Source organism: Tinamus guttatus, unplaced genomic scaffold, assembly GCF_059628265.1.
Source record: "Tinamus guttatus ecotype Peru unplaced genomic scaffold, ASM5962826v1 Tinamus_guttatus_pri_ptg000240l, whole genome shotgun sequence".
NCBI classification, from domain to species: Eukaryota; Metazoa; Chordata; class Aves; order Tinamiformes; family Tinamidae; genus Tinamus; species Tinamus guttatus.
Window position 1 is genome coordinate 12,313,573 of NW_028288774.1, and position 17,103 is coordinate 12,330,675.

The window sequence follows — 17,103 nt, forward strand, 5'->3', positions numbered from 1 at the left end:
TCATAAGAAGCTTACTTGCAATTACTCCATGTCATTGTCCCAGTGAGACTTCCTGAACTGGAAATTGCTGCTCAGCTGCATCTAGTCTGGCCCTATTATCAGAGTCTTAGGAGTGTGTTACTGGCAACTTCTAAATATAAGATATTGAAGACATAATATGGACCAAGTATGGCTCTTCAGATTTTCTTCAGAACTCATCTACTTGGTTTCTAGACAGATCTCCAGTGCTAGCCATTAAGTAGAAAAGCAATGACAAAGCTTAAAGACAAACATCACCTCCAAAAAAAGCCCTCAAACGCCTTTTATACTGAGCCACAAAAGAAACAGCTAAAGGTTTTTATTTGCTTCATATTTTGTGGCCAGCTCAATATTCTCCATCGGATGATGATAATGCTTCAGGAATATTAAGTTTATTTTTATTTCAAATAGAGTGAATCACTAGGTAAAAGGATGAGTTAAATAGAAAAATGCAGAAAACTCTCTTTAGCTACCCTTCTCGCCTACAGTTCTTACCCTTTAAAACAATAAGCGTTATTCTAAATGGGTTTAGGGGATCAGACCACTTACGTATCTACTAATCTTTAATTTCAGGCTGATAAGATACTACTTCTCTTTCCAGATTTCTCTTCAAGAAAACACACAAAAGTGTCACTTAAAGTCAAAAATAAAAATCATCCTCCCATCTGCTAACTACCCCTTGCCAAACACTATGAGCAGGTTCTGGCCATTAGTTTATCATATTGTCTGTTGCAAAAGAGTCCTTGGAAGAATAGATTTATCAAGAGAGAAACACTACTATTGGCTCCAGCATTGCAAGTTAATGTGAAAAGCAGGACATGCTATTTAGAAAATATGAGTCACAGCACAAGTGAGCAGGGCTCCTGACAAGTGAGCTGTGATGAATTGGGTGAGCTCTAATTGATGTTTGGGACAAAATAATGGCCAAGACTTTCTTCTAGAACTCATGTTAATACATGCATAACGGGATTATTTCTGGAAACTGTGCTAAATTAAGTCTGCCAGCTTGTTCTGCTAAAGTGAAATCAAATATTAATATATTCACTTCCAAAAAACATTTCTGAGCTACCAATGATTGATTCAATTACTATACTAATCACACATTTTGATTCTTCTAACAACTGAGTCATGGAATTCCAAATCACAAATGAGGTTTGGTGAATGAATTTCAATTATTTAATATTCATGTGACCCAAAGGCATCACTGTGATGGTCAATTTAACGACAGGCATACAAACAACAGCTGCAATGAGAAAGACTAAAAGCCAGGCTGCTTTCTTGTGAGTCCCGGTGGCCGTAAGAACTGTTTTACACAGCATGAGAATAAAGTCACAAAGGATCTTCAACATATGACAAGTCTTTGCTATAGGCAAGAAATACTCTTTTCTTGCTTTTAATCAATTCGTTTACTACATGCAACTACATTCCAATTGTTTCTGCCAATGCAAGGTAATAAATTGACGTTAGTTTCGGATGTTTGCCACTAGGAGAGGTAATGGATGCCATTTTTTTCCTGTAAATCAATTCTGCTCCCTCATTACTAATGTACAGTAAGGCTGCCGGAAATGGGATGCCTGAAACAGTGCCAAGAACTTCCCCATTCACAGAAATACCTGCAAATACCAGTCATAGCTCTCCATCTACCCAACAGCTCGTGCTCTGTGAGCACTGTACAGCTCTCCATTAAGCAAACACCCCAAAAAGGGGTGCCTGATTTTTTTTTCTTTTTAAATAAACTTACCCTGTTTTCATAGTTCCTTTTCACTTGATATAAACGGTTGGGTTGTGCATGACTTTGCACACTTTAACAATACATGTTAAAATCAGTACTGCAAAGATACACATGTTTTGTCAAAGTCAATAAGCTTTAATTAGCTTTCTCCGAGAAACAGGGAGTTTTTAGCACAAGAATTGACTGCCTTGATAATTTGAACATAGGAACAAATACGTCGGATGAATGGCCAGACAGGATCTTGATTCTTTCTTCTTCCAGTTAGATGATGTACCACCTTATATATAGGAAAGCTTTTCCACAGAAAAAATGTCTTCTTAGGGAGCAAAGAAATCACCTGAAGTCCTTAGCGTTTTGAAATTCCTGGTAGAAATTAATATCTTATAAAAAGCTAATATCGGGAACACAAACTTATTAACCTTCACCCAATAGGGTATATGCACTTGGAATATCATTCAAAATTTCATTTCATAAGCTATTTGCTTTCAGTAAAGTGAGGAATAAAAATCACCCCTACCATCACTGACTTTGTTTCTTTTTTTAGATCAACTAATTTGGCCTCTTTTAGGATCAACTAGCAGAATGTACTTAATTCCCTAAGAAAGCAATGAAAAGGTGAAGCCCTGTTGTGGCTTTTCCTGATACACAGAAATGATTCAGCTGCATCAGATTTCTGGGGAGAGTGTCTATACTCAGCACAGTTACATACAAAGGCAAGCTACTTATGCTACTTAGAGCATTCCAATTTTCTTTAAGTTAAGCCACTCAGTAACAATTAATTTACATTTCAAATAGAGAGAAATTGGGAAATTTGACTTAACAGGGCTGCCAGCAGAATTTTATCATATCATGAAAAACATTTTCTGCAATAATTAGTGCCTTACGCTTTATGAGCTGGGGAATTCAGCACTTCCCTTTAAGTATAGATGTTTTTCTGTATTCCTGTCATCTTAAACATGTCGTGACTAAATAATTACTTGTAGATTATTAGAGTAACTAATTTGAAGTTTCCATATATGGATAATACATGGCTATTATATATTTTGTTTAATATTTTTAACTTAAACAAAGGAAATGCAATCATTAACACTGTATGCCTTCACCGGCATATTTTCCTTATAAATCTTATCATACAGCCACTATTATTTTCTACATGACTAGCATATTTCATTTTGATCAATTTTCTCTCCCCAAGTACTTTTTTCAAGATTGTGCAAGACATTACGTTTGCTAACAGCTGATCTAGCATGGGTTATGGATATTATCTCATGTACTACAAGCTTGTCTGTAACTCTTGGTTTTTATGAATGAAAATCTTTTTGCCATAAATTAACTTATCTATATTTCTCCCCCAAATTATTTCAAAAGCAAACTCTTCTGCTATTACCACAATTAAACAAATGTTTATATGAAATGGGAAATTAAAACAATATGAAGACTGTTCTCAACTTGAGATGGAAAATAATCAAGAGCTAAGATACGGACTGTATTGCTCTTTCGTGTTGATAAGTTGAAATATGTGCAATTATGTTTATGTGAAAAACAGATTTTTAAGTAAGGAATAATCATCATTTTGTAACAGGTGGGTTGTTTGATGTGAATGCAAAGCAGTATTTCCTTTCAAACATCTTGAACAAGTTATAAACAACAAAATATCTGTGCACCAAAGGTGTGAGTGTATCTGTATAAATCTTCCTTTTTATTTGTTCACCAAGTTCTTAGGTCAGCTTTTGCTAACATTTGCCAAGCATACTTTTGAGATGACTTTAAGGAGAAAGAATTGTGTTCTTAAATAATTTATTGCCTCTTTAAAGGAAAAGAGAAATTACTACATCCTTGCTATTTCTGATTAGAATGTTGTTCTTGTACTACTTCACATCTTCCCACGCTAATGTAACTTTCCTAGTTTATGTTTATCTCTAAGAAGTTTTGATATTTATACCCTGTGCAAGAGAAACGTATTCCCATAGGAGAAGTACTTAATAGCTCAATCTTTTAGAATCAATTCCTAACAAACAACTGCGGAAGAGCTATTCTTTTGTGCTTGTGTTCTACACAACAATTTTTACACTATTATTTTAAAGCTGGTAGATGGATTATTTTTTTCTACATCCACTTTCTAATATGTATGGAAATGAGTGGCTCAACACCCATAGTATTTATTTAAGAACACCTTAAGATGAAAATGATACTGTAAAAACACTGTTTAAGAATACCTCTTCTCTGAGCAGAGACTGTTAGGAGGACTGTTGTTTCTACCATGTTTTCTGCTGTATCTATCGGGAGAGAAGAAATCAAACAAATGTCTTCTACTTCCCACTCCAAAAGGCCAAAAAAAAAAAAAAAAAAAAAAAAAAAAAAAAAAAAAAAAAAAAACTAAAAACATGCACACCATTGCAAAAGATTGCCATAGACCATTTCAGGCAAGGACACCACTTATGGCTGAAAAATCAATTGCCTTTTAACTGAAAAAAGGGCATCTGTTTACCTAGGTGAACATGCAGTTCAAAATCATTTAAAACAACATAACTGGAAAACTTCTACACAAAACTTCAAATGCAACCCTGCAAATTAAGTCTAATAGTTTGAAGGAAATGGAATATTTATGCCCTAAAAGTTCCTGTACAATTTTAATAACAGTAATTTAAGCATTCTTTTCTGAAGAACAGCTCTGACCTCTTGTAAGAGAGAATTTGAAGGAAGGTGGAACAGAAGTATATAAATTATGAAAGAGAACTGGAAGCTTATTAGCAAGCAGTAAGAATTCAAATTTACAACTGCCCTCACTCTAGGCAAGAATGACAACAGGGCAAGGTAGCAACTGCTTTCAGCTTGGCTGGATCTCTCCCTCCACTGACTGCGATGGGCAGAGCAGGTAGTACAAACACGTTCCTTCCATTCCTTTGCATCCGAGTGCTAAAAATTCCAGCCGGAGCTACCCCCAGCACAGTGTAACCTTTACACTGCAGACAGCCAGACACTGGGCAGCATCTCTGCAATCCCATCAACACACATTTGCATCTAACAGGAGCATGGAAAGAACAGGTTTTTCCTGGGTAACTCCCAATCCCAGTGCTAGCCACGTAGAATACTAGCTAAAGAAAGAAGGTAACTAAGTGCACAGTGCTCCAGAATTCACTAATTTTTCATGCCTACAAGCTTCTAATGTCAGTTCCTTCAGGTGAAGGGTTATTAATCTGCCTTTCCGTGGATAGCCACCATTGCTATGGATTATTTGCTGTTATTGGGAAGCTCCTGCGTGTGCGTATCTTTATTCTGACTAGGCAGCAGACACATTGGCCCAGAGCTGGTGAGAACTGTCCCTTCAGATCTGGCTTCTCATCCCTCAGAGAAAGCTTACTCTAGGGATTCTTCACCCCCTTGCACCCAGGATGCAGCAGCATAGTCAGTTCCACGATAAAAATGCTGAATCCTTTGATATCTTAGAAAAGTAAACTTATAAAATATTTTATTACATTGATTCCATGTGCACCTATAATAAACAGCAAAGCTCATTCCCCTCAAGGTTGTTACTTCAAGTGATGTTACTTCAAGTGATGTGAAAACTTTTGTTTAATTTTTCAACATCACAAGAGTATCATAGTACTTACTGACACCGATACTTGTTTCTGTCTCATATGAAAGCTTCAAATGGAACTACTGCTTCTAATAACACCCAGAGAATCTAGCAACATTCATATATGGGGATACCATGTCATCTGCCCCATTACATGCCTCATTCTTTACAAGAAGAGAAGGGCATTGTCTATGCATAAAGCATGTATAAACACAGAAAAAATTCAAGCTATTTTCCACATTCAATGCAAAACAGTATATAACTTGCAGAAGGTTAACTTTATACTCACTTTTGCTTTCAGCTTTAATATTTGCCCAAGTGCATATTCACCAGATTATTTGGGGGACGATTAGAAATATCTTCCACAGAAAACAAATGAGTTCTGTACTTACAGCATGGAGTGTTTGAATTGTTCATCAGCTGTGGAAATGAAAAGATAACTGATGTTTCTGGATGGTTTTGATCTTGTTCCTCATCTCCCGTTTGGTCAGCCCAAACTACTGATTTTTGTCTTTGAATCAGCTGCTCAACCTCTGCAAATTCAGTCTCAATTAAGGTATTTGTCAACCCAGCTTCTTTCAATGTTACGTGTTGCTTGCGAAGAATTGGAAGCAATGTATTTAATACTCTAGAAAACAAAAAGCAAGAGAAATACTATGTCATAACTAATTTGAGGCTTACTAGAACTGCAACTGTGAGAAACAGGTCTTTTTTTGTTTAGTTTCAGTAGCTCTGCTGCAGAGTTAATTTTTGGAAAATACTATAACACTAAGAAGAAACATTAATGACTTTCAATTATGTTTTGTTCTTACAGTGCCCAAGTGCCTCAGTCCCCCCAACCCCACAAAGAGAAATACAGTCCATTGTTCAGCACAGAACCAGAAAACAAGTCACCTTGAGCAACTCAAAAACTACAAAAAAGTGAAAAAGAAGTGAGAAGCTTTACAATAGTTCTTTGGTTCTATTAAACAATGATGGGTGGAGGTCAGGAGTTGATAATTATTTTCCCTATCTTTTTGCTAAGAAAATAATAATCTTAACCCAGAGAGAATTCTGAGAAAAGTCCTGCTTCTGTTTCCACTAAGCCTAAGTTCTACAGATACAACTTTTGGAGTTACAAATATCAAAGTCATCTTAGCCCTGCTATGAGAATGTACTTACTTTTCTGTATGCTTATGATGCTGCTCTTGAAGGGATACCAGAGACACCATGTGCTTGATCTGGGTTTTCAGGTCTTTAACTTCCAGTTTTAAATGACAACACTGGAGATCTTTAGAGAGTTCCTTGAGAAATTAGTAACAGAAATTTCTGAACATCAAACTGAAGGTGAGAAATTTAAACTATAAATAAGCATATTATTAAGATCTATATGGAAAAGCTAAGATACAATTCATATATATTATAATATGATTTTATGGTATTAAAAAAAAAAATCAATTGCCTGATTGTTATTTATATACTTGAACATTGCTTTGCAGTTTTTGAAAAAAAAAAAAAAAAAAAAAAAAAAAAAAAAAAAAAAAAAAAAAGAGATGAATGTGCTGCAATTAGCATTGAGAACCCAATAACCACAACTATGTGTTTATGCATGTATGTCCCAAATATGCTTTCGTTCTTTCCTATGTACTTGCTCCCTACCTGGATTTCCGTGACATTGTCAGGAAAAGTCTTCATTACATTCATTTTCCTGAAATGCTGAGATCTTTGTTGAAATGTCCTAGAGCTCAGCACTAAGCTATCAAAAAAATTTAGCCACCCCATTAAAATATACATTCTGCTATGTAAGACATGTCGGGAAACGCATTACACCATATGGTTTGAACCTATCTCATTTCTGGCTTAATCTCAAAGTCAGGAGGAACAACTTTCCCTCTTCCTCTCGGTTTTCTTTCTGCATCCACTCTGATCCCTTCCTGTCAGCCAGCTCTACTGTTTGTCTGAGGCTCAATTGAGGCAATTATACTTAAAATTTAGCAGAGAATCTTATTAACTATTCTTTAGGCCCTTAAAAAAAGAGAGAGATCAAAAAAATCTATTCTTAACTGTGGTCAAATGTTGCATAAAATCCATGAAACCTGTCCTGGAAGCAAAAGGCACTTTACCTTTGGAATACACCCATCTTGACCCAGCAGGCGCATTTCATTTTCAACACGATGCAGCCAGTTTGTGTTTTCCTCAAAGTGATTCACCTCCTCTTCTATCTTTTTCTGCATGTGCATACGGTGTGTTTTTAGCATTGCAAGTCTATGATCCCGCTTACAAGTGGCCTAAAAGGACAAGGTTGAAGGGGAGACTTTCAAATGGCTTTCACAAACTTCCTCGTGACAAGCATTTTCCCTAACTTTCACATTTAATGGGACATATCAAGCAGTTTAATCAATGTGCCCTGCTTTTGGGCATTACCGAATCACTTTTCAATATTTGTCATGCTTTTTCCATAGTAGTCCTTTCAATAAAAAATACAGTCATTTGATTCTTCTCTTAAGGGACAAGACACACAATTGTTTTTGAACAATTTCTGGTTTAGGTCACAATTGCATGAAACAGGGAAGACTGGCAAACACACCCATGCACATTCACACAACCTTTAGATGCAACATAAAACTTAAGTATTTGTTGCAACTCAAGCATGAATTTGAAGAAGAAATTTTTAATCTGCTTTGTTTTTCTGATGCAATACGACCTTAGAAAAAGCTTGCTGAAGAATTACAGGTTCTGCAAAAGGAAAATCCTCTACCACCAAGTATCAAAGTTCTCCTCAAGCTTCTCTGAAGCTTGACAACCAAAGAAAGCACACACCCAGCAAAAGCCAGCTGGGTATGAGGCAGCGTAAGGCAAAGGACACTTTTATTCTGGTTTCAGAAAGCAACTATCATTTACAATATACTTTCAACATTAGGTCACTTGATTTCAATTGTCCACAGAAAAAACTAACTTTAGACAGAGCACTCAGCTATGCCTGAAGCTTAGGTAGTTAAAAAGCAAAAATACATGTTTGAAGCCTATTAATTATGCATAACAAAAATGGACATAGAAAACCCAATACATTTTTATATAAAGTGTGACCTAAATCCTTAGACTAACAGGCTGTTTTTCTTGTAACTTTAAAGTACAACCACTGCAATAAATCTATGTACTTAAAAAAAAAAAAAAGCAGGCAAGACTGCTTCCACTATAAGCAAGTCAGGAGTAAAGTCAGTTTGTAGCTCTGCTGTGTTGAGCTGAAGCCCAGATGACTCTAGCAGCTGTTCTTCCAAGGCTAACGGAAAACAAAACCCAGAGCAGTATGCAGGAAGATCCAGACTGTGTTTCTTAAGATGATTTTTGAAGGCCTTTGCTTCAATACATGGTGTGCCAAACAGAATCAATATGGCAGAGAAACCCACAATCTGTGGGGGCTCCTGACACTTTCCAGGAAAGGGTAGGTCATTATGGAAATTCCCAGGACAAGAAGCCTGTATGAATACATCTCCCCTAGACTTGTGCTCCCCTTAAATTGGGGACACTAGGGCAATGTTTTCAGGACCACTGAGGTGCAAAAACCCAAACACAGTTTTGCAGGCTTGATTTTCACCTGTGCACAGTGCCAGAGAGGTACTTAGCAGGACTGAGGTGGTAATGACAACATTCTGCTATTCGCTGAGCCCTTGCAGCAGCTTCCCAAGAAGCAGGGACAAACCCTGGGGTCATGTGCTGCAGTGACAGGTCAAGGCAGGCATGCAAGCTATAAAAGTGAACCAGGGGTGATGTGTAGAAGACAGGCACTCCTAGACAAGACACAGGATTCTTATTCTGTTCTTTAAAAATACCTGTGTCCCGCACACTGTGCCCCAACTGGAGCCTGTTCAATGCTGCACAGCTCAGGGCACCCACTGTCTGAAAGTGTAGCCTTACCTATACTAACCCTTTTTCTCCTTATAGCTTTAAGCTCTAAGAAATTGCATTTTAAGCAGTCTTCACAGAATGTAAACACCTTTCTCATTTGGATCATAACAAACCAGCCCCTACAGTGCAGAATATGCCTAAAAAAACTAAATAAATGAACAGGATTGAAGAGTAGTAAGTATTGGTACATTAGAAGCAAAGAATAAAAACGTACATCAAAATTGCATAAACATTTGCTTCAAGTAAGGTGGCTAAAAGTACCTAAAACACAGGGACAGCAACCACACTCTTAAAAAGGAAATGATCCAGTAGTAGTCTGGAATGGGTTAAATTTCACAACATTGTGTACAACAAAATCTTTACAGCAAGGAGGAAATCATTAAAACAAATGGAGCTAGTCCAAGCTGATACATTAATCCCTCTTCTCCTCTTCTTTTTTGAATTGAAACTCGCAAACAGAGCTTGGGCAAGTACAGTTAATAATTTGCTTCACATTAATTTAGCTATTGTGGTTATTATAGCTAGTCAGCAAGCATGAACAAGTGAACGTCAAGTAAAAAATCTTTTATAAGTGAATATCTTCCTCCTAAAATTAGTATTTCAGAAATACCCCTGTGATCTTACAGTGTGTTTTACAGAGAGAAAACCCAGAGGCATTTAGGAAAAGAGTAAATGTTGAAAAAAATACATGGAAGGACAGAAGTATTATAGCGCACCAGGGAAACGTGAGCAGTCACTCTAATAATCAAATGACTGAATTCCAAATTAAAATCCAATTTGTTCCAGCAAAATCAGTCTCAAAAGAACATTTAATTGTACCATTACAGCGACTTACTCTTTTTAATAACTAAGTCATTGTACTTATGGGACAGTGACACTTGATCCTTACTAAATCATATAAGTTAACTAAAAATAACAGCTTGATGCAGTAGTGGCAACATTTGATATAAATGGTAAATTGGCTCATAACAAGTCTTCATAACAAGTCTTCATATGACGTATAATCTATAAATATCAATTTCTACATTAAAAATAAAAATACAACTATGTTCGATTGCAAGCATTTTTTTTTTTTTTAAGTGGCACAGGATAGGAGATGGTATTTCATATTTTCTATGACATTAAAAGAATTCTAGAATACGTAAGTCACTTGAAATATCTTCATTAGTGACAAGAAAAAGACATGCCTAAAAAGATGACATATTTTCACTTTGACATTTAACTAAGGACCAAGTTTAACATGAATCACTATGGAGAAAAAAAAGACCACCACTATCACACATACATATCAGAAGTTGTATCATTTTGGCCAAATACAGATTGTTACAGTGACTAAGCAAAAGCCTAGCTTCATATCTACGTAAAACACATTAATTTTAAACCAGGTTGCCTCAAAAAAGTCAGTTAAGATAAATGCTTACTTGTCTATACATTATTCTTTTGGAAAAATTTGATCATTCAGTGCTGTGCAACACTAATGATTTTTACTAGGCCCTAAAGTTCTTTCTTTAAATAAAGGACAATTAAATTTAACTACTTTATTTCACATGACTATATTTAAGCAAGTCAAGCTTTTACAGGTGACAGTCACAACCACCAGCAATCTTTCTTGTCAATGTCAATGTTTCTCCTTAAAAAGTATTACTCAGGTCAGAGATTTCTCAAGTTTGATAATGGCTCCAATGTGTACATCATACATACATTAATATGTTTTGGAAAAAAGCACCAGGAGTTTCCCAAATCTAGTCAGATATTAAAAATAATTATGACAATCAAGACAATTTGTAGTTTCCCTGATTAGCAGCAATATGAAAATCAACACTCGCCCATGCTGTGCAAAAATTAACATACCTGACAAACACCACATTTTCTGTGTACACAAAAATATTTAAGTGTTAAGCATGTTAAGCACTGTGTCCTATTTTATCTGTTTAAACATTTAGTACTAATTACGTATACATTTAAGCCAAAATCCATACATTTACACAAAAAAATAAAGACAAATAGAATATAGTATAGCTGACAACTCACCTTTTCTACTTTTTCTTCAGAGCACATCAGTTGAATTTGTTCGTGACATTGTTTCTGGTAATTAGTCTTTAGTGTATTTTCTTTCAGGCGCATTTCCAACTTGAGATATTCTTTTCTGATTTCTTCACGGTTTGCAAACACATTTCTAAGAATTTCTTGATACCTAATAGAGACAAAGCAATAGAATAAAGTTGCTTTACCTCATCCCAAATAGAAGAGTTACTATAGTGTCTTCAAAATGGGTCAATGGATACTGGGGAATTAATTTATCATCCACATTATGAGAATGAACAAGACAGGATCTAGACATACCCAAGTTTCTATGCATGACACTCCAGAGATTAACAACATTCTCTTTACCAACAAGTATTAACATAGGGTATGTACAGCATTTTTAAGCTACCTGGCCCTTAACTGATTCTTCAGATACGCACTTAATGAAATGAAGGGCAAATTAAGACAAATTAAAATAACCTTCTCCCCTCCCTCTCACAAAATATGTAGGAAAACTGTCAGAAATAAGCATGACAAACCAAGATTAATTTTTCCCCTCAAAAATGAAGTTTAAATATGTTAAAATATTAAATATGTTAAATACTTTAAATAAATGTTAAATATGTTTAAATGTTTGAGCTATCCTTCTCCTCCCTCAAAAAAGAACACCTTTGCCCCAGACTCTACTTTTTCCTTACAAAGAAGACATTTTGCTCCCCCTCCTCAATAAAACACATCTTTTACTTTAATATGAATTGGTAGACGATCTGCATCTCTTAGAGTACCTGTATATGTGCACATACTTCCTTTTACAGAGACCTATTTTTTTGGGGATTTAATCCAGACATTGCAATAATGCAAATAAACATTGCACATAATTTATTTCTAAACAAAGCATTATTTCTTTTCTCCAAAAGATTATGTGACACATCAGGAATCTTAGCAGGCTAAAGTTAAGCTAAAGAAATTTAACAGATTATTTTGCCTTTAAAATTATCGAAGGCTCTAACCTATTGGCAAGCAATTTGTTTGCAATGACAGATAATACTGTCAGATATATTATAGATATGCTTATTTTGGACGGAATCATGTTGTGCACTATTGAATTAATATTTTTGTTTTGTTAGGCAAACCTGTACTTTGCAGGAATGGAGTATTACTTTCGCTCTAGGAAGTACTTCAGATGGAAAAAACGCATACAATGGGCCAAAAAAAGTTAGATGAATCAACCTATATTTCTGGAATAATTTCCAAAAATATATATGCCGTGAAATATTCAAGGAGATCAAAAGATGACTTTCAGACCAAAGCTTAATCTTTTTACGGAATAGTGCCATTAACTTCAGATTCATATACCAAGTGTCACAGTTTGTTCAAGGCCCATCACATCAGAAGAGAGGCAGGCAAGTACAAAAAAAAAGATAGAAACTAAGGAGTCTACAGATGTGAGTGAAATTGTGAAATGCTTTCTTGCCTTTCTCAGCCCTCACAAAAAGGATACTGTTGAAGAGATACCTGCCAGCAGTTGCAGCAGCTGCTGGCGATTATGAAAACTGAATTCTATCAACCCACAAAAATGACCTTTTAAGTGGCTTTGCTGAAAGCTAGCATTCTTGTCATTTTCCTCAAAAAGAGGGCAGTACAAACAAGCCAAACTTAGCAGAAACAGCATTAGAACCTAGGGAATAGTTTTATACTTTTACATGTTGCAAGAAAGAGTCAATTTTATTCAGCAACACGTTTCTGGGAGCGTTAAAACAGAGCCTATAAGTATTTCCCTCTCCTTCCCCAAATGTCAGATGCATTTTAAAAGTCTAAAGCCCTTTCTTAATTTATAATTAAAACTACTAGTAAGATTCTTCTAAGATATTGTTATATTTCTTGTGGCATGAAAATAGGCTTCCTACCTAAAAAGGATTGTTTCCATTACTTATTTCAGGACTGTCTATATTTCCAAGTTCAACTAGATGGACTTCTACAAAAAATTGTTCTATGGGCAGATCTATTAGCAAACTTTTTAGCAAACATTAGGTTCATTTTCCCTCCCCCTTAACTATATTACATTTTTGATGACAAAACTCCCAAATATAACATTAGCTATACTGTACATCTACCATTCAATTTCTATTTGCAGAATACTGCTTAGGTATATATAGACCAGCTGTTTATCTACTTAGGATTTTTCACTTTTTTCCCCCCTCCCCCTCATTTGATTATGGGTCTGGCAGTTAACTCCTCATTGCTGAACTTGAACCAGTTTGTCAGGGCTCTTCCTGAAAACACCCTAGTGAATGATCCTGTCCCACCTCTGTACCCGCCTCAGACATCAGCAAGAGTTGCACAGAAGGTTTTTGCTACCAAGATTTTCACATACACCCTCTCATCTTTATCAAGTAGGACACCACTAACTTTACACTTCAGCTTTGGAAAGATCTCTTAAAAAAAAAAAAAAAAGCAAGCTTTCAGATGAGGGATAACAGGGAAAATTAAGACATAAGAAGTCAAAGTGACTCAAAATCAATTTATAGTGAAATATTTTTAAAAATAGCTAAAATAACAGCTGCAAATAGGATAAATTAAGACTTCTCATTTTATCTTTTCTATAAACACATTATGATATAATACTTTAAATCACCAAAAGTAAACACTTCCCCAAGCTTTTGTCAGTCTAGTAGATTCTTAACAGAAAGCAGCTAGAGATGTCAGACCTTCACCATTGATCTCGACTGTGGTGTCAAAGTGAATCACATCAGCTTCTTGCTGATCAGAGCACATGATTACTCTGGCAGTTTTACTGTATAATTTGCCTAGAAGGTTGATACTAAGATACTTCCTCACATATACAATATTTCAGCTTAAATCCATCATCTGAAAAGAATCAGTAATTATGCAAAGTTATATTTATTCCAAACAAGACAATATTGATGATGAAGCTAATATGGAAAAAAAATTATTCTATAAATTGTGCAAACTCTGGTTTTCAAGACTTGAATATGATCAGTTCACCTTTTTATTTCCTCTTGCTCCTTTACTGCCATATTACGATTTTCAGGAATGGCTGCTTGCTTTTCTTCATATTCTCTCAGTTTCTCTTTCAACATTATGATCTTGAAGAAAAAAAAATACCTGTCAGTCGGAGCATAAGTTTGGCTTTTGCCAATCTGTTTTTAAACCATAATTCTGTGCTTGCAACTAAAAAAAAATGTATCTCCTTTTTCAAATTTATACAATAAGATTAGGAAAGCACTTGACTTAAGGGTTCAGTTACATAACTTTTTTCTTTTTTTCAAACTTAGAGCAAAAACAATATTGACATACCTCTTTCTTTTGATCATTGCAAATTTTAACGTACTGGCTTATGTGGCTGTCCAAACTCACGACATTGCTTTTCAACTGTTAAAGAATAGAAAGGAGTTGAATATAAAAAGCCTCCTTCACTTTTTCTTGCATAATACTTACACTACATTAAATACTGCTTAATTACCTATGTACTCTATTATAAGAGAAAAGATGAAAAATAGTAACTTGCACAACAACTGAAGTTTTCTTCACTTCTGTATTAATCTACTGCAGATGTAATTTAATAACAGGTTATTACACTCACACACAGAAGGAAATTCTGCATTCTAACTAGCTTTATCATTTGAAGCAAGCTTTGTAGATCTTATTATGAAAAGGTATTTTTGATTAAAAATATGCAAACAGAAACTATAGCAAACCCGATACTATGCAAAAGAAACAGAATGCAACTAGCCCAGCAGCATTGCATTTGTCAATAAGGTAGTTCAGCTTACTCACTCCAAACAAGAACTACATGTAACAAACCTAGTACAGCTGTTCAGACATTGGTAACATACTTCCCAAGACTCCTTTAGGCAACATAACATTAAGTACCTGAGGTTGAATTATATGAGCTAAGAGATTAATAGCTCAAAAATTGAATCTCACAGAAACGAGCTCAACCTGCAGGGTAGCCTTTTAAGACATAGTCCCACTAATGCTCCTTCTTTGATGAAATATTACTAATATTATACATGAAAAATAATTAAAAGAGAAATAGTTCATTCTCTCAGTACTATAATAGTATACATAAATATAAAAATACTCACAGAAGACTTAATATCCTTTGCTCGGTTTGCGTACCTAAGAGTATTGTACGTATCATCGTAGAACAGGGAGGATGGACTAACCGCAGCTATCATTATGGTTCGGCAATTTCCTCCCAGCGAATCTTTCAGTAAACGAGTAAGCTTGCTGTTTCGATAAGGAATGTGCTGTTTCTTGCTCTAAAGAGAATTATATACAATTTTCTATTACATAATTGTAGTTGAAATATTGACCTGCTTAAATCATCTGTTTAGCATGTCAACAATATCATCAAACACAACAGTCTTAGAATTCCCCATTTAAGTAATATTCCTCATAATTAAACATAGATCTCAAACCGTTTCCTTTATAAAATCTCCTGGAACCATTGTATATATTTACAGCACACGTTAGTCAAGTTAGTGTTCAAGCTCTGGACATTTAACAGCTTATTTTGTTATGTGGGGAACAGACTGAAGTTATTTTCAGTTTATCAAGTCATAAAAGAATTGAGGTTGGAAGGAACTCTGGAGATGAGTTAACAGACTCCCCCTGTCCCTGCTCAAATCAGGCTACCTAGAACTCTGTCCAGGTTTTCAGCACACTCTCCCCCAAGTTAGTTGTCACACAGACCATCTGCCTGATTTGACTCTTTGCATAGCTACAGAAGTGTTAGCTAGTGCCAGGTTGAAATTATGTAGCTGAAGGCACGAAAAGGGCAGGATCACCACTTAGACTGAATTCAAGCACAACCTCAAGCTAAGGAGGAGGCAGTATTGTGAGCAAGGCGATTTCACAATATACTGTTGCCAAAAAAGACACTTTATTCTGTTCCTTTATGGCTCTCCTGTCAGTCCTCACATTTACGTCATCTGGCCAACAAATTCAGCAGGAAAGTTCCCATGAAATATCTCCATAAACTTGAAAATCTTTTTGTATGCAAAGCCAAGTCATATTCTTGGGAGCTATTTCATATTAAAGGGAAAAAAGCTTTCCTGTTAATTCACCTAAGCAAATATTTCAATGAAGGAAAACACTAGCGGTGAGCAAGGCAGGGAAGAGGGAACAGAGGCAGGCTTTTTTTTGTCAAGATTTTTCTAGTGTCCAGATGCCCCATCCTTTCCATGCCTTTCTCCCCATCTCTCTAGCAATAATACACCTAGGTATCACTAGAGTATTTTTTGTTGTTATTGTTTTTGTTTTTTCTTTTGAAAACATAAAGCTCTGATGCTTGCTTTCTTGGCCTTTAATAAAATAATGGGCAACAACTGGAAGCCATAAGAAAAATATTTTAGCATCCACCTTAAATATACTCATTTTAATTCAGCTGTGCTCTTTAAGGACACCTTGATGCATTTATTGGATTCCTTAATTCTTCATACTCAACACTGATGAAACACATAAAAGAGCTAACCTGCTTCGATTCCCCCTCGCTTTGCATACTGCTTTTCTCCAGTAGATTTTAAAATAAATACCTGTCTACATCCCAGATCCTGTCCAACAAAATATTAAAACAGGGACAATGACTAAGAATTATTTCTTGAATAGAGTAGTTGATTCTTTCTCTCTCTTTTGAAAGAGAAATGCTCTACCTAGCTTGGTAAGAAGTTTAGCTTATAGCCAAAGTAAGCTATATAAGCTAAAAGAGACAAGAACTAGAGAAGTGCACTGGCATTCCCTAGCTAACTGAAGAAAGAAATTCATGGCTCTGCTGACTGACAAAGGAAAAAAGCACATAGTAAAAGTCATAAATGAGATTCAGTGATGGAACAAGTTTGGA

General features: G+C 35.5%; 1 protein-coding gene across 1 annotated transcript in view; it reads right to left on the reverse strand.

Annotated features, from left to right (window-relative positions):
- KIF18A (kinesin family member 18A) overlaps window positions 1-17,103 on the reverse strand; it is a 40,007-nt gene that overhangs the window by 11,586 nt on the left and 11,318 nt on the right. The window contains exons 6-12 of the mRNA XM_010226639.2: window positions 15,347-15,523; window positions 14,556-14,630; window positions 14,244-14,344; window positions 11,244-11,406; window positions 7,430-7,594; window positions 6,489-6,610; window positions 5,720-5,955 (exon numbers count right to left, since the gene is read on the reverse strand). Coding sequence (XP_010224941.2) covers window positions 5,720-5,955; window positions 6,489-6,610; window positions 7,430-7,594; window positions 11,244-11,406; window positions 14,244-14,344; window positions 14,556-14,630; window positions 15,347-15,523 — 1,039 coding nt within the window. The remainder of the gene's footprint in view (window positions 1-5,719; window positions 5,956-6,488; window positions 6,611-7,429; window positions 7,595-11,243; window positions 11,407-14,243; window positions 14,345-14,555; window positions 14,631-15,346; window positions 15,524-17,103) is intronic.